The sequence below is a fragment of the Phascolarctos cinereus genome, unplaced genomic scaffold, assembly GCF_003287225.1.
Source record: "Phascolarctos cinereus isolate Bilbo 61053 unplaced genomic scaffold, phaCin_HiC Scaffold_1;HRSCAF=81, whole genome shotgun sequence".
Taxonomy (NCBI): domain Eukaryota; kingdom Metazoa; phylum Chordata; class Mammalia; order Diprotodontia; family Phascolarctidae; genus Phascolarctos; species Phascolarctos cinereus.
Genome location: NW_027555514.1, coordinates 69,819,294 through 69,837,470, shown reverse-complemented (window position 1 = coordinate 69,837,470; position 18,177 = coordinate 69,819,294). Strand labels below are relative to the sequence as shown.

General features: G+C 38.0%; 1 protein-coding gene across 2 annotated transcripts in view; it reads left to right on the top strand.

Moving 5' to 3' along the window:
- The window catches only part of ITGB1 (integrin subunit beta 1), a 53,639-nt gene that overhangs the window by 16,280 nt on the left and 19,182 nt on the right, over positions 1-18,177 (top strand). For both annotated transcript variants that reach the window (XM_020990453.2, XM_020990454.2), the window contains exons 2-5: positions 7,763-7,832; positions 14,049-14,134; positions 16,449-16,671; positions 17,547-17,717. In XM_020990453.2, coding sequence (XP_020846112.1) covers positions 7,763-7,832; positions 14,049-14,134; positions 16,449-16,671; positions 17,547-17,717 — 550 coding nt within the window. The remainder of the gene's footprint in view (positions 1-7,762; positions 7,833-14,048; positions 14,135-16,448; positions 16,672-17,546; positions 17,718-18,177) is intronic.

Here is an 18,177-nt window from a genome sequence, read left to right as displayed (position 1 = left end):
GGTTTTATTTTATCCTAAAGGCAGTGGGAGCCACCAGAGAATCTTCAGCAGAGGAGTGATATGATCATACCTGCACTTTAGGAATATCAATCTGGCAGCTGCATGGAGCATGGATTTTTGAATATTGGGTGCAAGGAAACCAATGAGGATGCTATTGCAGTAGTCCAGGGGAGAAGTGAGAAGAGCCAAGAATTGACGATTGATTTTGTGGGAGTGGGGGAGCATGTTTGAGGGAGGGTGAAGAGTAAGGATGATTCCTAGGTTGCAAACCTGAGGCTAGCAGGGTGGTGGTACCCCCAAAAGAAATAGGAAATTTATGATGAGCTTAAAGTATAAGATGATGAACTTTGTCTTGGACATATGATTTGAAATGCTGTAGGACACCTAGGTGTGCGTGATGCCAGCAAGTAATTGGATATGTAGTGCTCAGGCAAGAGATGAGGAATGGATATGTAGATTTGGGAATCATCTCCATATAGATGGAAGTTGAATCCAGGGTTGCTGATGAGATCAGTGGGCAAGAGAATGTAGAGAGAAAAGAGTTACAGGGCCCGGGACAGATCTCAGGAATGTTTAACCTAGAAGAGAAAAAAAGCACAGGGGAATATGATATCTTCAAGTGCTTAAAAGGCTCCCATGAGAAGAGGGATTTTATTTGTTCTGTTTGGCCACTAGGGGCAGCCTTAGGAGATACTAGGCTCTCCATCACTAAAGGTCTTAAAGCAAATAGGGAAATGTACAAACAGACTGGACTAGTTTGAGGCAGAGATCCCTTCCAAATAAAAAGTTGCATGATTCTTTGATCCCCTGGGTTTTTCAAGTCAATTTTGAAGTTTTAGTCTGGGAAATTGAGTTTTACAGTGTGGGAAGGAATGATTTAAGTTTTAGAAATTTACTTTTGTACTTTAAAGGTGCTAGTCAGTTATTAACTGACAGTTCCACTGACATGCAAAAGTCACCTAATATTTGTTCTCAGAGAGGAATAGCATCAGCTCATCCCACAGTACTAAAAGGTGGGTTTGTAAAGAGTTTTGAGACCTTCCCTTATCTCCTGCCAGTTAGTCTAAGCTTTTTGCTTAACAGGGTCCCAGTTAAGCAACATATAGGGGGAATGAAGACAAAAACAACCCCTCTCCAAAAAACCTAAAAGAATGGAGATGAATGATTCATCAGTATCACAAAGATCAATGATAACAATTTAAATTGATGCAAACAGCTTAGGCCAATAGAAAGTTGTAAATGAACATACCCAGCATAGAGCCTAGTGAGACTTCTATAACTCATTTATTTCTATAGTCTTTTCCATCTGCCCTTCTCCACCCCCTTTATTTCACTTCCACCACACTCATCTACAGCTGTTTTCTCCCACCTATGTCATTAACCACCATCAGTTTCTCTTCTCCAGGTCCCCCTCTGCCTCACTCTGTTTCCCCTACATCCTCCTCCAAATTCTCTGTTCACCTCTGTACACCCAATTCTCTGCACATATATGTGTATGCCTGTATTGAGTATATGTGTATCTATTTGAGTTTCTCTATTCTTATCTTTCTTTTATGTCTGTGTGTCCTTCTTTAGTCAAAATTCATTTATTTTTATTTCCTTAACTACTTCTTCTGGGTCTTTTAGACTTTGAGTTTGATAATTGTTGATGCTGTGCTACATTGCATCAGTCCTTTTATTCAGTATTTGTTTTATGTTTAGAATAAAGTACATAAGAAGGAACCTCAGACTCTCTTAGTAAGCTAAAGAATAGATTCTATGAGTTGTGCCAGTACAGAGTATAAGAAAAAATAATAATAAAAATTAATAGCCTTGCCTAGAGTTTTTCTGGAAGTTAATTTTACTTACAAAGTTAACACATAGCTAGTCTAATATATCTGTAAATGTAGGAGAAACAAGTAAAGAAGGAATGTTTACATAAGCATATTTTATTTTATTATAAAAAGCAAATATGAAAAGCTTAAATTGCTTTAAGAAACATTTTCTGCCCAGGGGATCTTTTAACAATTCAGGACCAACTTTAATTTATCCTAGTTGAAAAGGCTTTATAGAGTTGGATTCAAAACCATATTCTTTCAAGTGTTTCCACCCCCCCCTCTCAAAAAAAAAAATCACAGATTTCTTATTTTAAGACCTCAGTAAGTCATTACTAGTTGAGTTGTTGTTCAGTTTTAGTCATGTCAGACTTTTTGTGATCTATTTGGGATTTTCTTGGCAAAGATACTAGAGTGGTTTGCCATTTCCTTCTCCAGCTCATTTTAGGGATGAGGAAACTGAGGCAAAAAGGGTAAAGTGACTTGCCCAGGGTCACACAGTTGGTAAGTATCTGAGGCCAGATTTGAAATGAAGATGTGTCTTTGTGACTCTAGGCCAGTCACTCTGTCTACTACACCACCTAAAGTTGCCCTCCTAGTTAAGGAAGACTTTAAAAGTTGTTAGACCTTCATTTTCGAAGAGGACCAGTGACATTATGGGTGATGTGTTGACTTGCGCATGAATTGGATTTAAGTGAGGCAGAGTTGTCAGCTTCACTCTGCTGTCCAGAATCATTGAAGTCCTGTGGCAAGACAAAAGTCAGGACAACTGGAGATAGCCTGGGATGCAATGAATGACCTTGGCATCTTTGATGTCTGACCAATTTCTAAGTACTCCATAGCACCTGTTTCAGCTACTTTCATGGGTTGGAACAAATTGTTCACATTCTCCCATTCCACTAGGGGAATGTCTTCACATGCTTGGCATAGACACCTCCCCAATTTGCCAGTGGGTTTGAAGCCCATTGGTTACCCTCAACCTGATTTAGCCCATCTGCTGAGATGGTTTTACCCAGCTGTGGCCCCTGCCCATGCTACATTTTTTTTGGAACCACAGGTGAGAGTTGAGTGAAAGTGGACACAAAAGGTGGACCCATCATAGTATCATAGGATCACAGATTTAGAATTGGAAGGAAACTCAGTGACCATCCAAGCCAACCTCTTCATTTTACAGATGAGGGAAAGTGGATAGAGCATTAGACTGAGTCAGGAAAGCTCATCTTGCTGAATTGAAATCTGGCCTTAGACACTCACTGGCTGTGTACAGAAGCTGCAGAGTTTCTCCCAGTGATTGGGAGAAATGATTGTCAGTGATTGAATATGGCCATTTGGTATGTATATACTTCACTTTGAACAAGAGGCATGTTTCTGAAAAGTTGCAGGTACACCAAATCATCTTAAGTACAGCAAGAGAGCTTGGTATTTAAAGGAATCCTGTAGTGAATCCCTTATTATTTTAGAGAAGATTAACTAGGATAGCAAAAGCCCTCAAATTCATGCTGAGTGACCGTTGTTTGAAGGAACTGAGGATAAGATTAGGGGGATAGGATGGGGGATATAACAGCACTCTAAAAGTTTTTGAAAAGCTGTCATGGAGGGGCAAGGATTAGATGTGAAAAACCTATCGTGTGAGTGAAGTAGAGTAGAAACTGGGGTCATAAGGGTTGAGGAGTTTTAAGTTGCTATGAGAAAAGGACGCTAGAAAGTCAATGTTTAGGGCCATGTGAAGTTTTCAAGTAGTAGTATTTTTATTTTACAAATAAAGAAATTGAGAGTAACAAAGAGTAAGTGACTGCCTACAGTTATGTAACAACAGGTATTGGAGCTGGGACTTGTTCCCAAATGTTTTCTCTCACACCTGCTGCTTTCTATCTTCTTTCCACTTTTTCTTCTTAAATTGCCTGTGTCTCCTATCATTTCAACCCTCTACTTTAGAATAAAAATTAAAAAGACTGTTCTACTTTAAGCATATAACTGGCCAAGAAGATGATTGTTTCCTTCTAGTCAGCAAACTGACAAACTGTAAGAAGTCAGGTTTTTGTTAGTTTTACTCAGCACTTGCCACTAAGGAGGAGCCTGTCTTCACTGGCCGGGATTTTAATGTTTCAGCCTTTTCTGGGATATTTGAGGGCTCCATAAAGTTGATTTCAAAGAACTACATCTCCATTGTAGACTTGGGAGAGAGGCACTGGCTATCGAGTAGCACATTTTCTATTACGTACTTAAAAAGCTTCCTTTAGTTGCGTTCACTGGAACCTAAGGAGTGAAAAGTTGCCGTACAGAAGAAACGTTGGCCACTCCATAGATGGAGCAAATCTTTGTTCTGTTTGCTTTAGGTGGAAGCACAGTTAGGAACATCATCCATCACAGCATTTCCTCAGGAACTTTCACGGTCCAGGCCATTTTATCATAGCTCAGGAGCTGATGTCACAGTTTTTCATGGATTGTGTTCATTAGCCTAAAGGGATCTCACACACATGAGACCTTTCAGGCAGTCCTTAAAAGGTGAACTTTTGGCCAGTCATGTCTAAGAAATGGCCATCAGTAGTACTCTGTAACTGAACAATGCTAAGGCACAGTGCTTTTAGTGTTGCCTGTGGCCGTGTTAGAGTATAAGCTCCTTGTAAGTAGAAATTGTTTCATTTGTACGTAACAAACAGTGCATGGCACTTAATAAATGCTTTTCAGGTGGTTTATGTGGGAGAGACTCACCTCAGGAGCACTAAAGCATCTGAATAGCAAGAATCTGAATTTTAATTGAGCGAAAGTAAAACCTTTTATAACTTGGGAAAACAATCAAAGGATGGAAGGAGTGGATTCAGACAATAGGGGGTACAGTTCAAAGAGTAAATGAATGAATCTATAAGGACTGTCCACAGAATTAATGTCAAACTGATGAGGCCTAACAAGTTATGTGGGAGCCCCCAGGCTATTCAGATAAGGGTAAAATATTAATTGATTATCAGAAATTACATAAGCAAATAAATAAGCCTTTCAACATCCTGCATCCTCCTGTGGGAGAAAGGACAGTCCTTTAGAGCTACAATGCCTAAGCTCTCCAAAGTCCTTTATTCTGGTAGTAAACTTGTAGAAATGTCCTACTGAAAAGATCATTAATTTGAGAGTAAGAGAATCTGGGTTCAAATCCAACCTGTAGCACTTATTGCCTGTGTGACTTTGTGTGACTTTGGACAAAGAATAATAATAATAATAATAGCATTTATACAGCATCTATTATGTGCCAGGCACTTTGCTAAGTGCTTTACAATATCATCTTATTTGATCCTCACAACCACCCTGGGAGTCAAGCACTGGGGCCAGTGACTTGCCTGCAGTACACACAGTTACTAGGTGTCTGAGACTCATTTTTCCTTCTGGCCCAGTGCTCTGCCCACATTGTGCCACCCAGCTGCCTATGCCTAATTTATTTCACCTCCTTGAGCTTTAAGTTTCCTCATCTACAAAATGAGAAGGCTGCATCCTAGGATGCAGGATCCCTCACAGCTTTGTATCTATCACATTATTCTACACGGTAACAAAACACCAGGCCTAGTATTTAATGGGCCTAGGCCCCTTATCTGGTTATCTGCTCTTTTTGTGCTTCTAGGACGTGAGTTGGTCATCAGGAATAGCCTCATAATCTGAGACCATGAGACAGATAACATCCTCAGCTAGGGAGAAGCAGTCCTGTTAGAGATGAAACATCATAAGGCATACTTCATTCTTCAGAGGTTAGGACAGAAAGACTAATATTTGGTGAAACACTCAGGACTCCAAATATGCTTAGTACTGAGAAGGCTCAGCTAATAATTGTGACTACCAGAGAATCAGAGCCACAGATGAGGACTAGTCAAGGCCCACCCGGTTTGGGTCCTTGCTTGTTGTTGAAGCACTGCAGATCCATGGGAGATATCTGTACGCCTGAACTATCTGGAATAACAGTGTAGTAGGTGTCCCTAGGAGGGGACATACTCTACTTTGGAAAGCCAGAAAATGACCTTACATGAGGTGGTTTTGGAGTGCTATTTCATGGGCATCTAAGGCCTTAGGCATGACAGGTGAGGTAGCAGGAGCTTTGGTGACCTTGTGAAAGGCACCAGCCAAGTTGACGATCTCCTATGTGGCAATTCCCACTCTTTACTAGAGAAAAGACAGATCCAGAGGTGGTGCAGTAGTTGTAAATCTTCCCAGATAAAGACATATTCTGGATTACAAGGGGAACATAGCCACAGGAACAGGTGCCATACCATCCAGGAAGGAGGAGCTTTAGATTCTAGAGTCACAAATATAATGGAACTATTTTATGACAATGCCATTAAACTAGTAAAAGGACACTACCCTCACACTTTTCTAACTTTTATGAGATATCCTAATGTTAAGGTAACCAGGTGAGAAATACCAAGACTGAAATGGTACTCAATCCAGCCACACTCCACTGTAGTTATTATGTTCAGTGAGTGGATGACCCCAGAATATTTAGAGGACAAGGGAAAAAACAAGAGATACTTCAAACCTGTTTTGAAGCTGAATGCCAAAGAACAGGCCATAGCTTTGGACTCCTTGGAGATGACAGAAGCTGACAGATTCTACTTACATATGGCAATCTAGGCATGGGAGAGCTTTTTTTAAAAAATCAAATATTTAGACCAGCTGCACACCTAAGAGTCTCAAGCAACAAGTTATGTACTAGTAGTAGCTATAGCTATAAATTAAACAATATTTGCATTTGCAACTTGTAGAAAAAATGGTCATCCATGAATGTTTGACTTTGACACACATTTATAATCATTATACAATTTTTGAATTATGAAACTCAACAAAATGCATAGGATAAAATAAATAATTTTTAGCAATTTATTCAGAATAGTTGAAAAATAAGATATTCTAGTTAGCCAGTTATTCAAGTTTAGCAGGAGTTACTATATACACAATATGCATAATCAGAGAATTTTTAGAGAATTAGAACCAAAATCATTGCACTCTTGAATGCATCCAGAAGTTACTTTAGTATCTTGTAGTTCCTCAAAATCATCAGCTGGTGTATCAGTTGTTAAAAGTTTTTAGTGTTATGAATAGAGCTAATTGGGTAGTGTCTGTGTTGATCCTCTTACATAACCTTGAAAGTGCTCTTTTAAATAAGCATGTTATCTACTTGTTTAGTTGTCATTTAGTCTAAATAGGAGGCCTTCAGGAAAGCTACGTCAAATCCAGTTCTGTGCATCTAACCTGACCGTCATGGATAAATCGCTTTTTTCTAACACTGTTTTTCTTTTTATCATTTGTACCTTTTCTCTCCCCCAGAACTGAAATGCTTGAAAAAGCAGGCAATTGAAACACTTTTGGAATGTTATATTCATCTTAAATATTTAAATTTACTAACTCAGAATTGTACTTTCAAATAATTCAGCCATCTTCAATTAATCTATTAATGGTATATTTTGGTTTCAAAGTTTTGCACCACTACATTATAGAGAGAAGGAATTTGGCCATCTTTAAGCCTGGTTTCTTTTCCATGCTGTTACTCTATTTTGACTAATGAATGTTAATTAGTAAGAAGTCACTTATTTTCATGTCTAGGTGTTTGTTTATTCTTCATTTAGAAATATTTAGAAGCAAAAATTAGTTGGTCCTTTCCATATGTTTGTAGAGGTACCAAATAGTTTTTTAATAGCCTTCAAAATCTTGATGGAGATCAGTCAACAATTCTTTATTTTTTTTAAGGTAATAAATGTCAGCTCTGAATTCCTCACAAATTTGTCCTATCATCGAAATAACAAAAAAAAAACTTGTTTATATAACTTAGAACTAATCATAGAAGTCTTCCCTGACTTTCTAGGAAGAACTGAATCATGGGAATCATTGGGAAAGATAGCAGAATGGGTGTTAAAAACTGATTTTGTTGTTTTAGTCTATTTTACCACTTACATGGTCTACATTTTATTTTACAGATGAGTTTACAACTAATTTTCTGGGTTGGACTGGTCAGTTGCTCTATCTGTCAAGTATGGGGCCAAACAGGTAAGCTAATCTATTCTTTATTTTGCTCTAACAATGAACACTAGGCTTTGTTTATTGATACTGCTTTTTTTGGAGACCCTGTTTGAGCTCCTACTTAATCAACACACAGAATTCCCTGCTGATGACTTTCCTTCTCTAGGCTTTTTTCTCCTCTTTGATTCTCTCCTTCCTGCTTGACAGGTCTGTCACCTCCCCTTCCCCTGATTGTTAATCAGCCAGACTTCTATTGCCTCTGGTCTTCTTAGCTCTCAATCTTTCCTTGTTGCATTTCTGAAATACTAAGGGACTTGAATATTTCAGTCTTTTCCATTTCTCTCCAATATCATGATGGAGAGTAAAGTACACTGTCTCTAGTCAGAGGATTTGGGTTCAAATCTCATTTCTAGGACTGCCTGTGAGCCTTAGAGCAAGTCATTGAACCTCTCAGGCTGCATTCTTCTCACTTGAACAGTAAAGGTCATTTCTGACTCTAAATTCATGACCACATGATCCCAGCTTACTCATCCAGATATCTGAACTCCTAATAGACCAGCCATTGCTTCATTTGTCCAGTATACTGTCCTGGCTCTGTCCTAAACTAACTAGCCATAGTGCTTCCCAACCTGGGCCAGCTCAAACCTAGAGGCAGCAAGATGTAGCAGAAAGCATACTGGCTCTGAAATCTATGTAAACAAGGAAGTAAAAAAGCATTTATTAAACACATACTATGTGCCAGGCGTTGTGCTAAGTGCCGAGAATACAAATACAAGCAGAAAGACAATCCTTGCCTCCAAAGAGCTTACATTTTACAGAAGACGACAAGACATAGTGAAGAAGAAAGAGGAGCAGAGAGAAATGAAACTACTCAGGAGAGTCAGAAGAGAAGGGAAATGAAGGCTACCATGGACATCCTTCTTAATTGGAGCTTTGGGGAGGAGCCAGCCAATCAGAGGGAGAAGCTACGGGAGCAGAGGGGTACTTCCAGTGTGTGAAGTCCAGGGCTAGCATGAGCTCCCAGAATTAAGTGTCTGGAACATGGTAAAGAAAGTCCAGGAGTACAGCCTGGAGAGAAATACTGTATCTAGAAGACATAAGAATAAAATACTGAAACAGCAAGAAAGTAAAGAAAAAATGTGTGAAAGAATGTGTGTTGAGGAAAAACTATGCAAGGGAGAAAAAAACAGCTTTGCAAGATAAAGATACATATGATCACTTCAACAAGTCAATCAAAATCTAGGTCAGAGAGAAAAGGTGATGTCTGTAATACCTGAAAGTAGTAAAGTAGAGACCAGGAAAGTGTCCATGTCCACAGATATGATTAGAAGTCTAAGTTTGTGACTCTAAGTATGGTTTATTTATAATTTTAAAATATCCCTTTTCTGCACACACATATATATGGTAACCTCTCTGTAGAGAATTTTAAAAGCAGAGTAAACCATGTTTGTAATTATGGAAAGCCAGCATTCTTTTATTAAGGTAAAACTTCCCCAAGGCTTACTTTACTTACAGAATCACTATTTGAAGACAATTTCTGTAGCAGGTGAAAAGTAGAATCTGTTTTATAAACATCATTGAACACTCGAGCTGGGGGGAAATATGTCTGGTTAACCTATTGGAATTCTTTGAGGGGGTAATGTAAAGCCTTGGATACAAGCTCCTCATCAGAGGCTTTTTAAAAAATTAATTTGTTGAAGAAGGCATTGAAAGGTGGCATTGGTTTGTTATGCATAGGAACAAGGATCATAAGGCTGATAGGATCATAAATTCAGATGTGACAAATACAACTGATGAAAAAAGACAACCGACACAGTGACTACATCTGACAAGAAGAGGCAGTTATATTTCATTATCTCTTCTCCAGGACCAAGATTAATTAATTCAGTTGCTTGGAGTTCAGATACCATTTAGTGTTCTTTTAATTTATGTTATTATAGTTATTGCATATTTTTTCTTCTGGTTCTGTTTACTTTATTCTGCATCAATTCGTATACTTCCTTATTCATCCCCCCATATGCCAACCATTTTTCTCTGAATTGCTCACATTTTGTGATTTATTATATTCCTATGCCACAATTTTTGCATCCAGTTCTCAATCAATATCCAGTCCTCAGTCAGCGAACACTTGCATTTTTTTCTAGTTTTTTGTGACCACAGATAGTACTGCTATGAGTATTTTGGTACATTAGGACCTGTGTTTCTGTCTTTGACCTCTTGGGGTCTATGACTAGTTCTTCTGGAAGAATATATTCATAAGGCAGTAGACATCTATAAGCACCTCTTCAGTGTCTGAATCCTGAACCAAGTGTTTCTCTGTCCTCTCCTATGCTAGTCTTCTCACTGAAGCTGCTGAGTGTGTGTGTATATATATGTATATATATATATATATATATGCTCATTGAGTTTGGAGGATCTTAATTCTTAAAATAATCTCTCTACTTCTTTAGACACTGGCACATAGAAGGCACTTATCTTCATCGTGGTCTTTTTGCTAATGTTCATCATGATGAAGAGATGAACAAGTATCTATGAAATAACGGTTCCACCACTTCCTCCATATGTCAGAGAAACAAATCTGTGATGTTTTTCTGCATGTTTGTTTTTCCCTGGTATTGACAAGATCCTACTGTTTATTTGCTTATATTAAAAAAATCTAGACCCAGTAGAATAAAATTCTGTTTTAAAGGTTCTGCTCTAGTACAGTGGCTCATGCAGGGCTTCTTGATCAACTACAGAGATAGCTTTCTTCAGTTATCTCATTTTATTATTCAGTTTCCCCAGTTATCCAGGGCAGAAAGTAGAGAGGTGCTGACCAAAAGTGAATTGCACAGGGTCCACACTGAAACAGGATTTTTTAGAAATGGTAATTTCTTATAGATACCTGCTTGCAAATGATGTTGTTGCTGAGTGCATGAAGCTCAGAGTATCAAAAGACCTAAGTGAAATTCAAGGACCACTTACAAGATCAGCTTCACAGTTCACATGGAAAAAAAAATAGATTTAAAAATGTCATTTATTGTGAAGATTGATTGTAAATCAGGCTTAGAATTATCTGGAATGAATAAAGTAGACCACATAGCATTTGGGAAATTATAAAGCACTTTTAATGGTCCCATGCTGCTTCCCTACACAGTCTTCTTAACACTAGTATTTTTCTGGTAATTCTTACATAATCATGGTATATGGATAAAAATCATGAAGTAACACACTTTTTGAAGAATCTTTCAGGTGACTCAAAGGGTAATGGAGAAATTTGGTGGCTGTAAGTAGGGTATGTTGTGTTACCACCAGTGATTTACTTAGCAGAAGTGGCTAAGATGTTATCCAGGAAATGTAGGGGCAGGAAAGAAGGTGGGTTGATTATGTAACAGATGAAGAGTCCAGGAATGGTTGGAAGAAAGTCTTCACTACATTGATATCACAAACAAGAGTTGCAGAGTAAGAAGGAAGGAATTTGTATCATTGAAAGTAGCCCCCACATTGAGGAGATAAGAGAAATTCTGAAAGGCAGAGGTTAAGGGGGCATACATTCCATTAATTGGCACTACCTGTGTAAATTCATGAAGACAGGAAGTGGCACACTGAGTGGGGAATAGCAGGTAGTCTAGCTTAACTGATGTAGTGTGTGGAAAGGGGGAATCATGTGAAATATGGTAGGTTAGAGACATCATGTTGTAGGGCCTTAAAGGCCGAGCTAAGAAGTATATGTTTTATCTTAGGGACAGTAGGGAGCTACTGAAGGTTTTGATCGCTGGAGTAGCATGATCTATGTGAAGTATGGGTCAGAGAGGGGATAGACTAGAAATGGCTTTTATAGTCTAGGTGAGAAGTGATGGCCTAAACTAGTTTGGTAAAGAGAAAGGAATAAATGGAAGAGATGTTGTATAGGTAGCAGCCACAAGACTTGGTAACTAAAATGGAACAACTATAAGGATACTTAGAGACTCACAGGAGTTGGCACTTTAGGGTAGTACAGTCGACAATTAAAAGCCTAATTCATGAATTTATGTGGACAGCTAGGTGATATGGTGGATAGAACACTGGGTCTGAAAGTCAGGAAGATCTGAGTTCATATCCAGCCTCGAGACGTTTACTAGCTAGCTGTGTGACCCTAAGCAAGTCACTTAACCTCAGTCTGCCTCAGTTTCCTCAACTATAAAATAGTAAAAGTACCTACTTCCCACAGTTGTTGTGATGATCAAATGGAATATATAAAGTGTTTTGCATAGTGCCTGTCTCTACTGCAGAGAGCACAGTCTGATGGGCAGACTATATTGTTCAAATGACAAACATAGGTTTGCCTAAAAGACTATTTTATAGAAAACTCACACAAGGCAGGCACTCCCATGGTGGTCAGAAGTAAAAATACAAGGACACTCAATGTCTCTCTGAAGAGAGATTTGGAATCAATTGCACAACATAGGAGACACTGGCAAAGGACTGCCCAGCATCAAAGAAAGTGCTGTGCTCTATGACCAAAGCAGAATTGTAGTAGCTCAAAAGAGATGAGATGAGCAAATGTAGAGACATCTCCACTCCAAATGTTTTTATGGACTGTTTGTGCCCGACTTGTGGTCAAACCTTCTGAGCTCACACTGGTCTGATCAGCCACTGTAGAACACATAGTACTTTGATCCCAACATAGTGATGTCATTTTGGTCCCTTTTGAGAATGAAGGACAATAGTCAGCACAGTGCTTAGTACATAGTAAGTATTGTGTATGTGCTTATTCCCTTGTACCTCCTTTACCCCTTGTAGTAGCCAAAACCTGCAAACTAAGGTGGTCCTACTTATTAGAGAATGGCTAAATAAATTGTAATATGTGAATGTAATAAAATATTTTTGTACCATAAGAAATGAAAAAATGGAGCATTTCAGAGGAAACTGTGAAGACCTTTCATCTTATGCAGAGTGAAATGAGTTTACAGTGACATTACAGAGAAAAAAACTTTGACTTCTAAATCTCTGATTAGTGTAATAGATCACAAGTCCAGAGGACTCAAAATTAATCACACCACCCACCTCCTTCCCAAGAGGGGATTAACTTAAAAATCCAGAATGAAGAATGCATTTATGTACATGGCCAATGTGGGAATCCTTTGCTATGTGAGGTTTTTGTGTGTTTTTAAATGTTTCATTTGAGGGTACAGTGAAAGATAATGAAACTTAGAGAGCTTTGTGATTTTTAAGAGCTTGTATTCATTCTTCCTTGCTCCAGGATTTTATTGAATTTTCTTCCTTTTGAAATCTTTAGTGTTTTAGACTTTTTCTTTGTATTCCCTGTTAATCACTTCCTGATTCCTTTCCCCTGGCCCTGGGTAAATCCTCCAGGACTGGATTTTGGGAGCCCCTTAAAGCTCCCGTGGGCTGATCCACCTGTTCTAGTTCCTCCCTAGGCTCTTTCCTTTCTTCTGTGCATCAATGTCCAATGCGGAAAAAGTCAGTTTTTTTTTTTCCAGACTGGTAGGACTCTGGGAAGAGTGTTTTGGGAAAATCTCTTCAACCTTGGGGATCCAGAGACAGAAGGCAGAATGCTTCTCCCCTTGCCTATTTCCCTTCCTTTACTTCAATCCCCTTCACATGTACACTTCTCCTGATGTGGCTGAGTAGGGTCAGCATCTGCTCTTGTAGATATAGGGGAGCAGGCAAGGAATGTAGCCCAAGAGGAGATTGCAGCATGTATCCAGGCCCAGGCCTTCAGCTCAGCTTGTGTGTCCTTACCTGGAGGTAGAGGCTGATGGGGGGGTGGGGGGTGGGGCATATGCTAAGTACCTTAGGGATTAGCATTTTCCACTTTTGACTCACAAAGACTTTATGTTGTCAGAGATTTCACTAATTTCGTTCTGTGGATTTAGTTGTAATTGTTCAATATTTAATGTATATTTCTTTTGGGGGGGGAGTAAGGAAATTGAGAGTCAGTAGGGCCTGGGTGGGGAAAGTGTCAAATTCATTATTTCATCCTGACATTTATCATTGTGAACTAAATTCATCTTACTAGAAAATCATAGGATCATAGGTGTTGAGTCAGAGAAAATTCAGAGACCATCTAATTTAGTCCCCTTACTTTATAGATGAGGAAAATGAGGCCCGGAGAGTAAACACACAACTGGGATTGGAACCCAGGTCTTATAACTCCAGAGACAGAAGTGGTTTTTCCATTGTCCCATGCATAATCCAACATTATTATAGCTTATATTTTATAATATTTTTAATTCAAATGACTCTGGTTCTTTTGGACAGGTGGAAATGACTGCTTAAAAGCAAATGCAAAATCATGTGGAGAATGTATTCAAGCAGGACCAAATTGTGGATGGTGCACAAATTCCGTAAGTAGTGTAAATTGCATATAGTTTTTGACATGAATTATAGTACTTTCACATATCAATTACGCTCAGTTTTAAAAATTTTTTGCCCTGTTTTGTTTATGGGGAGGTGGGATTCCTGCCACCATATTCCTTATGTAGACATTGGATATCTCAATTTTCAGGTTTGTTACTCATAGCTTTTCTTAGGTTTGTGTCCCTCTAGAATGACATCCTTTCCCTGTATCTCTTGAATATGCCTCCTGTTCTTTTATCTTTATATTGCTAGTAACTAACTCAAATATTTCCCACAGAGTAGAGTTTGATAAATGTTTGTTGAATTTTAAATTACCTACACCATTGGGAGTATATATTCCAAGTTGCACAAAACCCAAGATTCACTTGTGTTTGACTTTGAAATGCCCCAGATACTTTGACTTTTGTTGCTAGTGAATGGTTCTAACTACATTTGATTTGACTTAAATGAAAGCTAATTTTCATTACCTGAGAATGCAACAAGTAATGATGAGGGAGTCCATCCAAAAGTGGGGCGAAGCAATAGAGGAAAGCTCAAGGGTTGACTCTATATAGATACACCATACTAGCTAAGCAGATCACACCCGATTGCATGCTCTGACTGTTGTAAACAGATGCCTAAAGAACCAAAAGTATTTTTTTATCCTCAGCTCCACTTGGTTAAACTGGGGGCAACGAGGAAGATAGAGAATGCTGCAATTTTCTCTAGTCAGTCACCCCAATATACTTGTGAGCTTGAAGTTAGGTTTTACCTTATCTGTCCTCGCTGTACCAAACTATTTCTGAAGGCTCGGTCCTTATTCTCTAAACCTCCAACTATTCTAGGCATGTATAGTTGGAAACTGCCCAGAACCCTGTCTCTCCCCGTAGAAGCAATTGTGCCAGCCAGCTGTTGAGTATTCATAGTGATGGTTAAAAGACTTGGCATGTTCAACACAGTTTACATTTATTATCCAGTCTCTTTATGGTGTGTAATCTGTAGAACAGGGGAAGTGGTAGTTGGGGATTTTTGAAATAATTCACAGTTGGCTGTTGATGATATTAAATCATGTTTCAAAGGAAAAGGGTTAAAGATAGTTTTTACATGAGCTCTGTATACAATCTTAATTTATGTGTGTTGGTCAGTGTTTTGAAAAGCTTACTTCACTAGTGTGATTTTTTTGTTGTTGTTATGGAGGATAATTTTAGTATGATAATGCCTTAGAAGAGTGAAGGTTTGATTTAGCTGACCTTCTCTTTTAATTATGCAGATAATCTTAAACCATCTCTTTTCTCCCTCTACAAACCAGCTTGTAAAAGCTAATCTATTTTGCCTTTTCTGTTTTCTGGGATATCTTTGCCTTATGCCGTGTGATATATTTTATGGATAATTAAATGTCATTAATTGATGATGACAGTGATAGCTAACATTTATATAGTGCTAACTATGTGCTAGGCACTGTGCTAAGTGCTTTACACTTAAATCTCATTTGATCCCCTCAAAACCCTTAGAAGGTAAGGTGCTGCTATTATCCCCATTTTACAGTTGAGGAAACTGAGACAATCAGGTTGAGTGACTTGTCCAGAGTCATACAGCTAGTAAATATCTGAGGCCAGAGTTGAACTCGGGTCTTCTTGACTCCAGGTCTGGCGTTCTTTCTACTGTGCCACCTAGCTGCCCCATTGAATTGTTAGGTATTAAGAAACAATGAATCTAAGATGTATTTAGGTTCTATATTTCTAGAAAAATAAGAGAATGGGGATAGGATCGTTAAAACACAACTTTGTATGGAATAAATACAGTCATTATTTTTTCTTTTTTTAAGAAAAAAAGTTTTACTGATTTTTTTTAAATACTGCTGTCATTTCCCAGTAATCCCCACCCAATTGAACATTTTTTTATGTCTGTCTGTCAGCATATGCCCCTTTGACACCTGTAGTTAACTGTTTCTCTGCTGAGAAGAGGGAAATAGGCCTCTTTATCAGTGCCCTGGAGCCAAGATTGATCATGTGTTGGCCCGAGTGATGTCTTTTATTATTGCTTTCCTTTAAATTATTGTGGTTGTGTATATTCTCTTGGTTCTGCTTACTTTTAATTCCTTTTCAGTTCACCTAAAACTTTCCGAGGTTTTCTAAATTTTTCATTTAAATTATTTTCTCTCTCTACTGAAAGTACAAGCACTCATATCTGGGCAAGGGAAGCTTGTTTAAAAGCCAGAAAATTAAATAAATACCTAGTGTTGAATCTTTTGTGTAATGAGCAATATTTCAGCTTGTGATTATTTTTGCCATAATTTCTCGTATATGTTTGTATATGATTTAGTCATTTTTACAAGAAGGAATGCCTACTTCTGCCCGGTGTGATGATTTAGAAGCATTAGAAAAGAAAGGCTGCCGTCCAGAGGACATAGAAAATCCTCGAGGCCACAAAATTATCCGGAAAAATAAAAATGTGACAAATCGCAGTAAAGGTACAGCAGAAAAACTCCAGCCTGAAGATATTACCCAGATCCAACCACAGCAGCTAACTTTGAAGTTACGCTCGGGTATGATCTCTAATTCCAGTGTCATTATGACTCTCACTGTGATCCCAATTTCACAGGTGCTGCTGAGGACTGATTTTCATAAAGCAAGTTGGCATTCGCTTAAGGACAAAGAATGTATTGAATTTTAGCAATTGAACTCATTTTTAGCAGATTCAGTAAAGAGATATCAGTAGTTCCTTAATTTAATACTTCAGAAGAACTCTTTATATCATCAGTATGCTAGTACTTAACGCTCCAGTGAAATAGATGACCTCTTCTTTAGATACAGCCCCACCATTTAGTGAATGGTTTTAGGAGTTACTGTGGCCAAAAATGTGACATATCATTCATTAAATTAGTTTACTGGACCTGTCAGAGCTTGTGCTCTGCTGATAAGCTTTCAGAAAAAACCTGAGGCCATCTTCATACCACAGTGAGATGTCCACTCTGTAGAGAAGGCAGTGTATAGACATTATAAGAAAGGAATAAAAGGAGTGAATTAGTCTTTCCCTCAGGGAGCTTATGGTTACTAAGAACTTATTGTCCTGTCACGGTCAGTATTTTAGATGTGTTTTCTGGACAGTTTGTCACTGTGTAAAATCTGATGGCAGGATAATAGAGACATTTTTAGGAACTAAAATGAAGTAGAACTAACACTTGAATCCATTATTTTGTTATAATCTTACTTTCTAGTACTGTGAAATACAGGATGCTTTTTTTTAACATCTGCTTTAGTCAGTCAGTAACAGTATTAGAACCATAAACTTTTCAGTAGAAATAATATTAGATATGAAGTGAATGTAATGTTGATCAAATTATTTTCATTTTTCATATTGGTATATTTTGGGCTTCTAGTAACTTAATTTGATTTCTTTTTCTAACATTTGTCTTATTAGGAGAACCACAGACATTTACATTAAAATTCAAGAGAGCTGAAGACTATCCTATTGACCTCTATTATCTTATGGATCTCTCTTACTCCATGAAAGACGACTTGGAGAATGTAAAGAGTCTTGGAACAGATCTAATGTACGAAATGAAGAGAATCACTTCAGATTTCCGAATTGGTAAGAGTGTTGGAAAGATACAAATGGATTTGATTTTAATACCACCACATAGAAAATGTGTTTCTTTTCATAGCAGTTACAAATCTTAAAAATAAACAAACAGATGCTTTCTTTCCCCAAGAATCCCCATTACCATGTCTCTTTTAGCACTGAAAAATCTTATCTCCCAGATTTATTTCAGACCTAGACTTCCATTTCAGAGCAATCTCCTTTCTGATTTGTCTGTATTTTCCACTTCACACATATGCAACTCACTTCATATTGTCCTCAAATCCTTACCTCCTTATGTGTAGTACTGTAATACCAAGGACTATATGTTGAAATTACCATATAACTTTTAGAAATCTCACAGTAGTTTGAAAAGACTAGCTCTTTCTCTCTCTCTCTTTCTCTCTCTCTCTCTTTTTAATCTATTTATTAAGGAAAGCTATTCTTCCCAAATTTTTCCCGCTTAAAAATC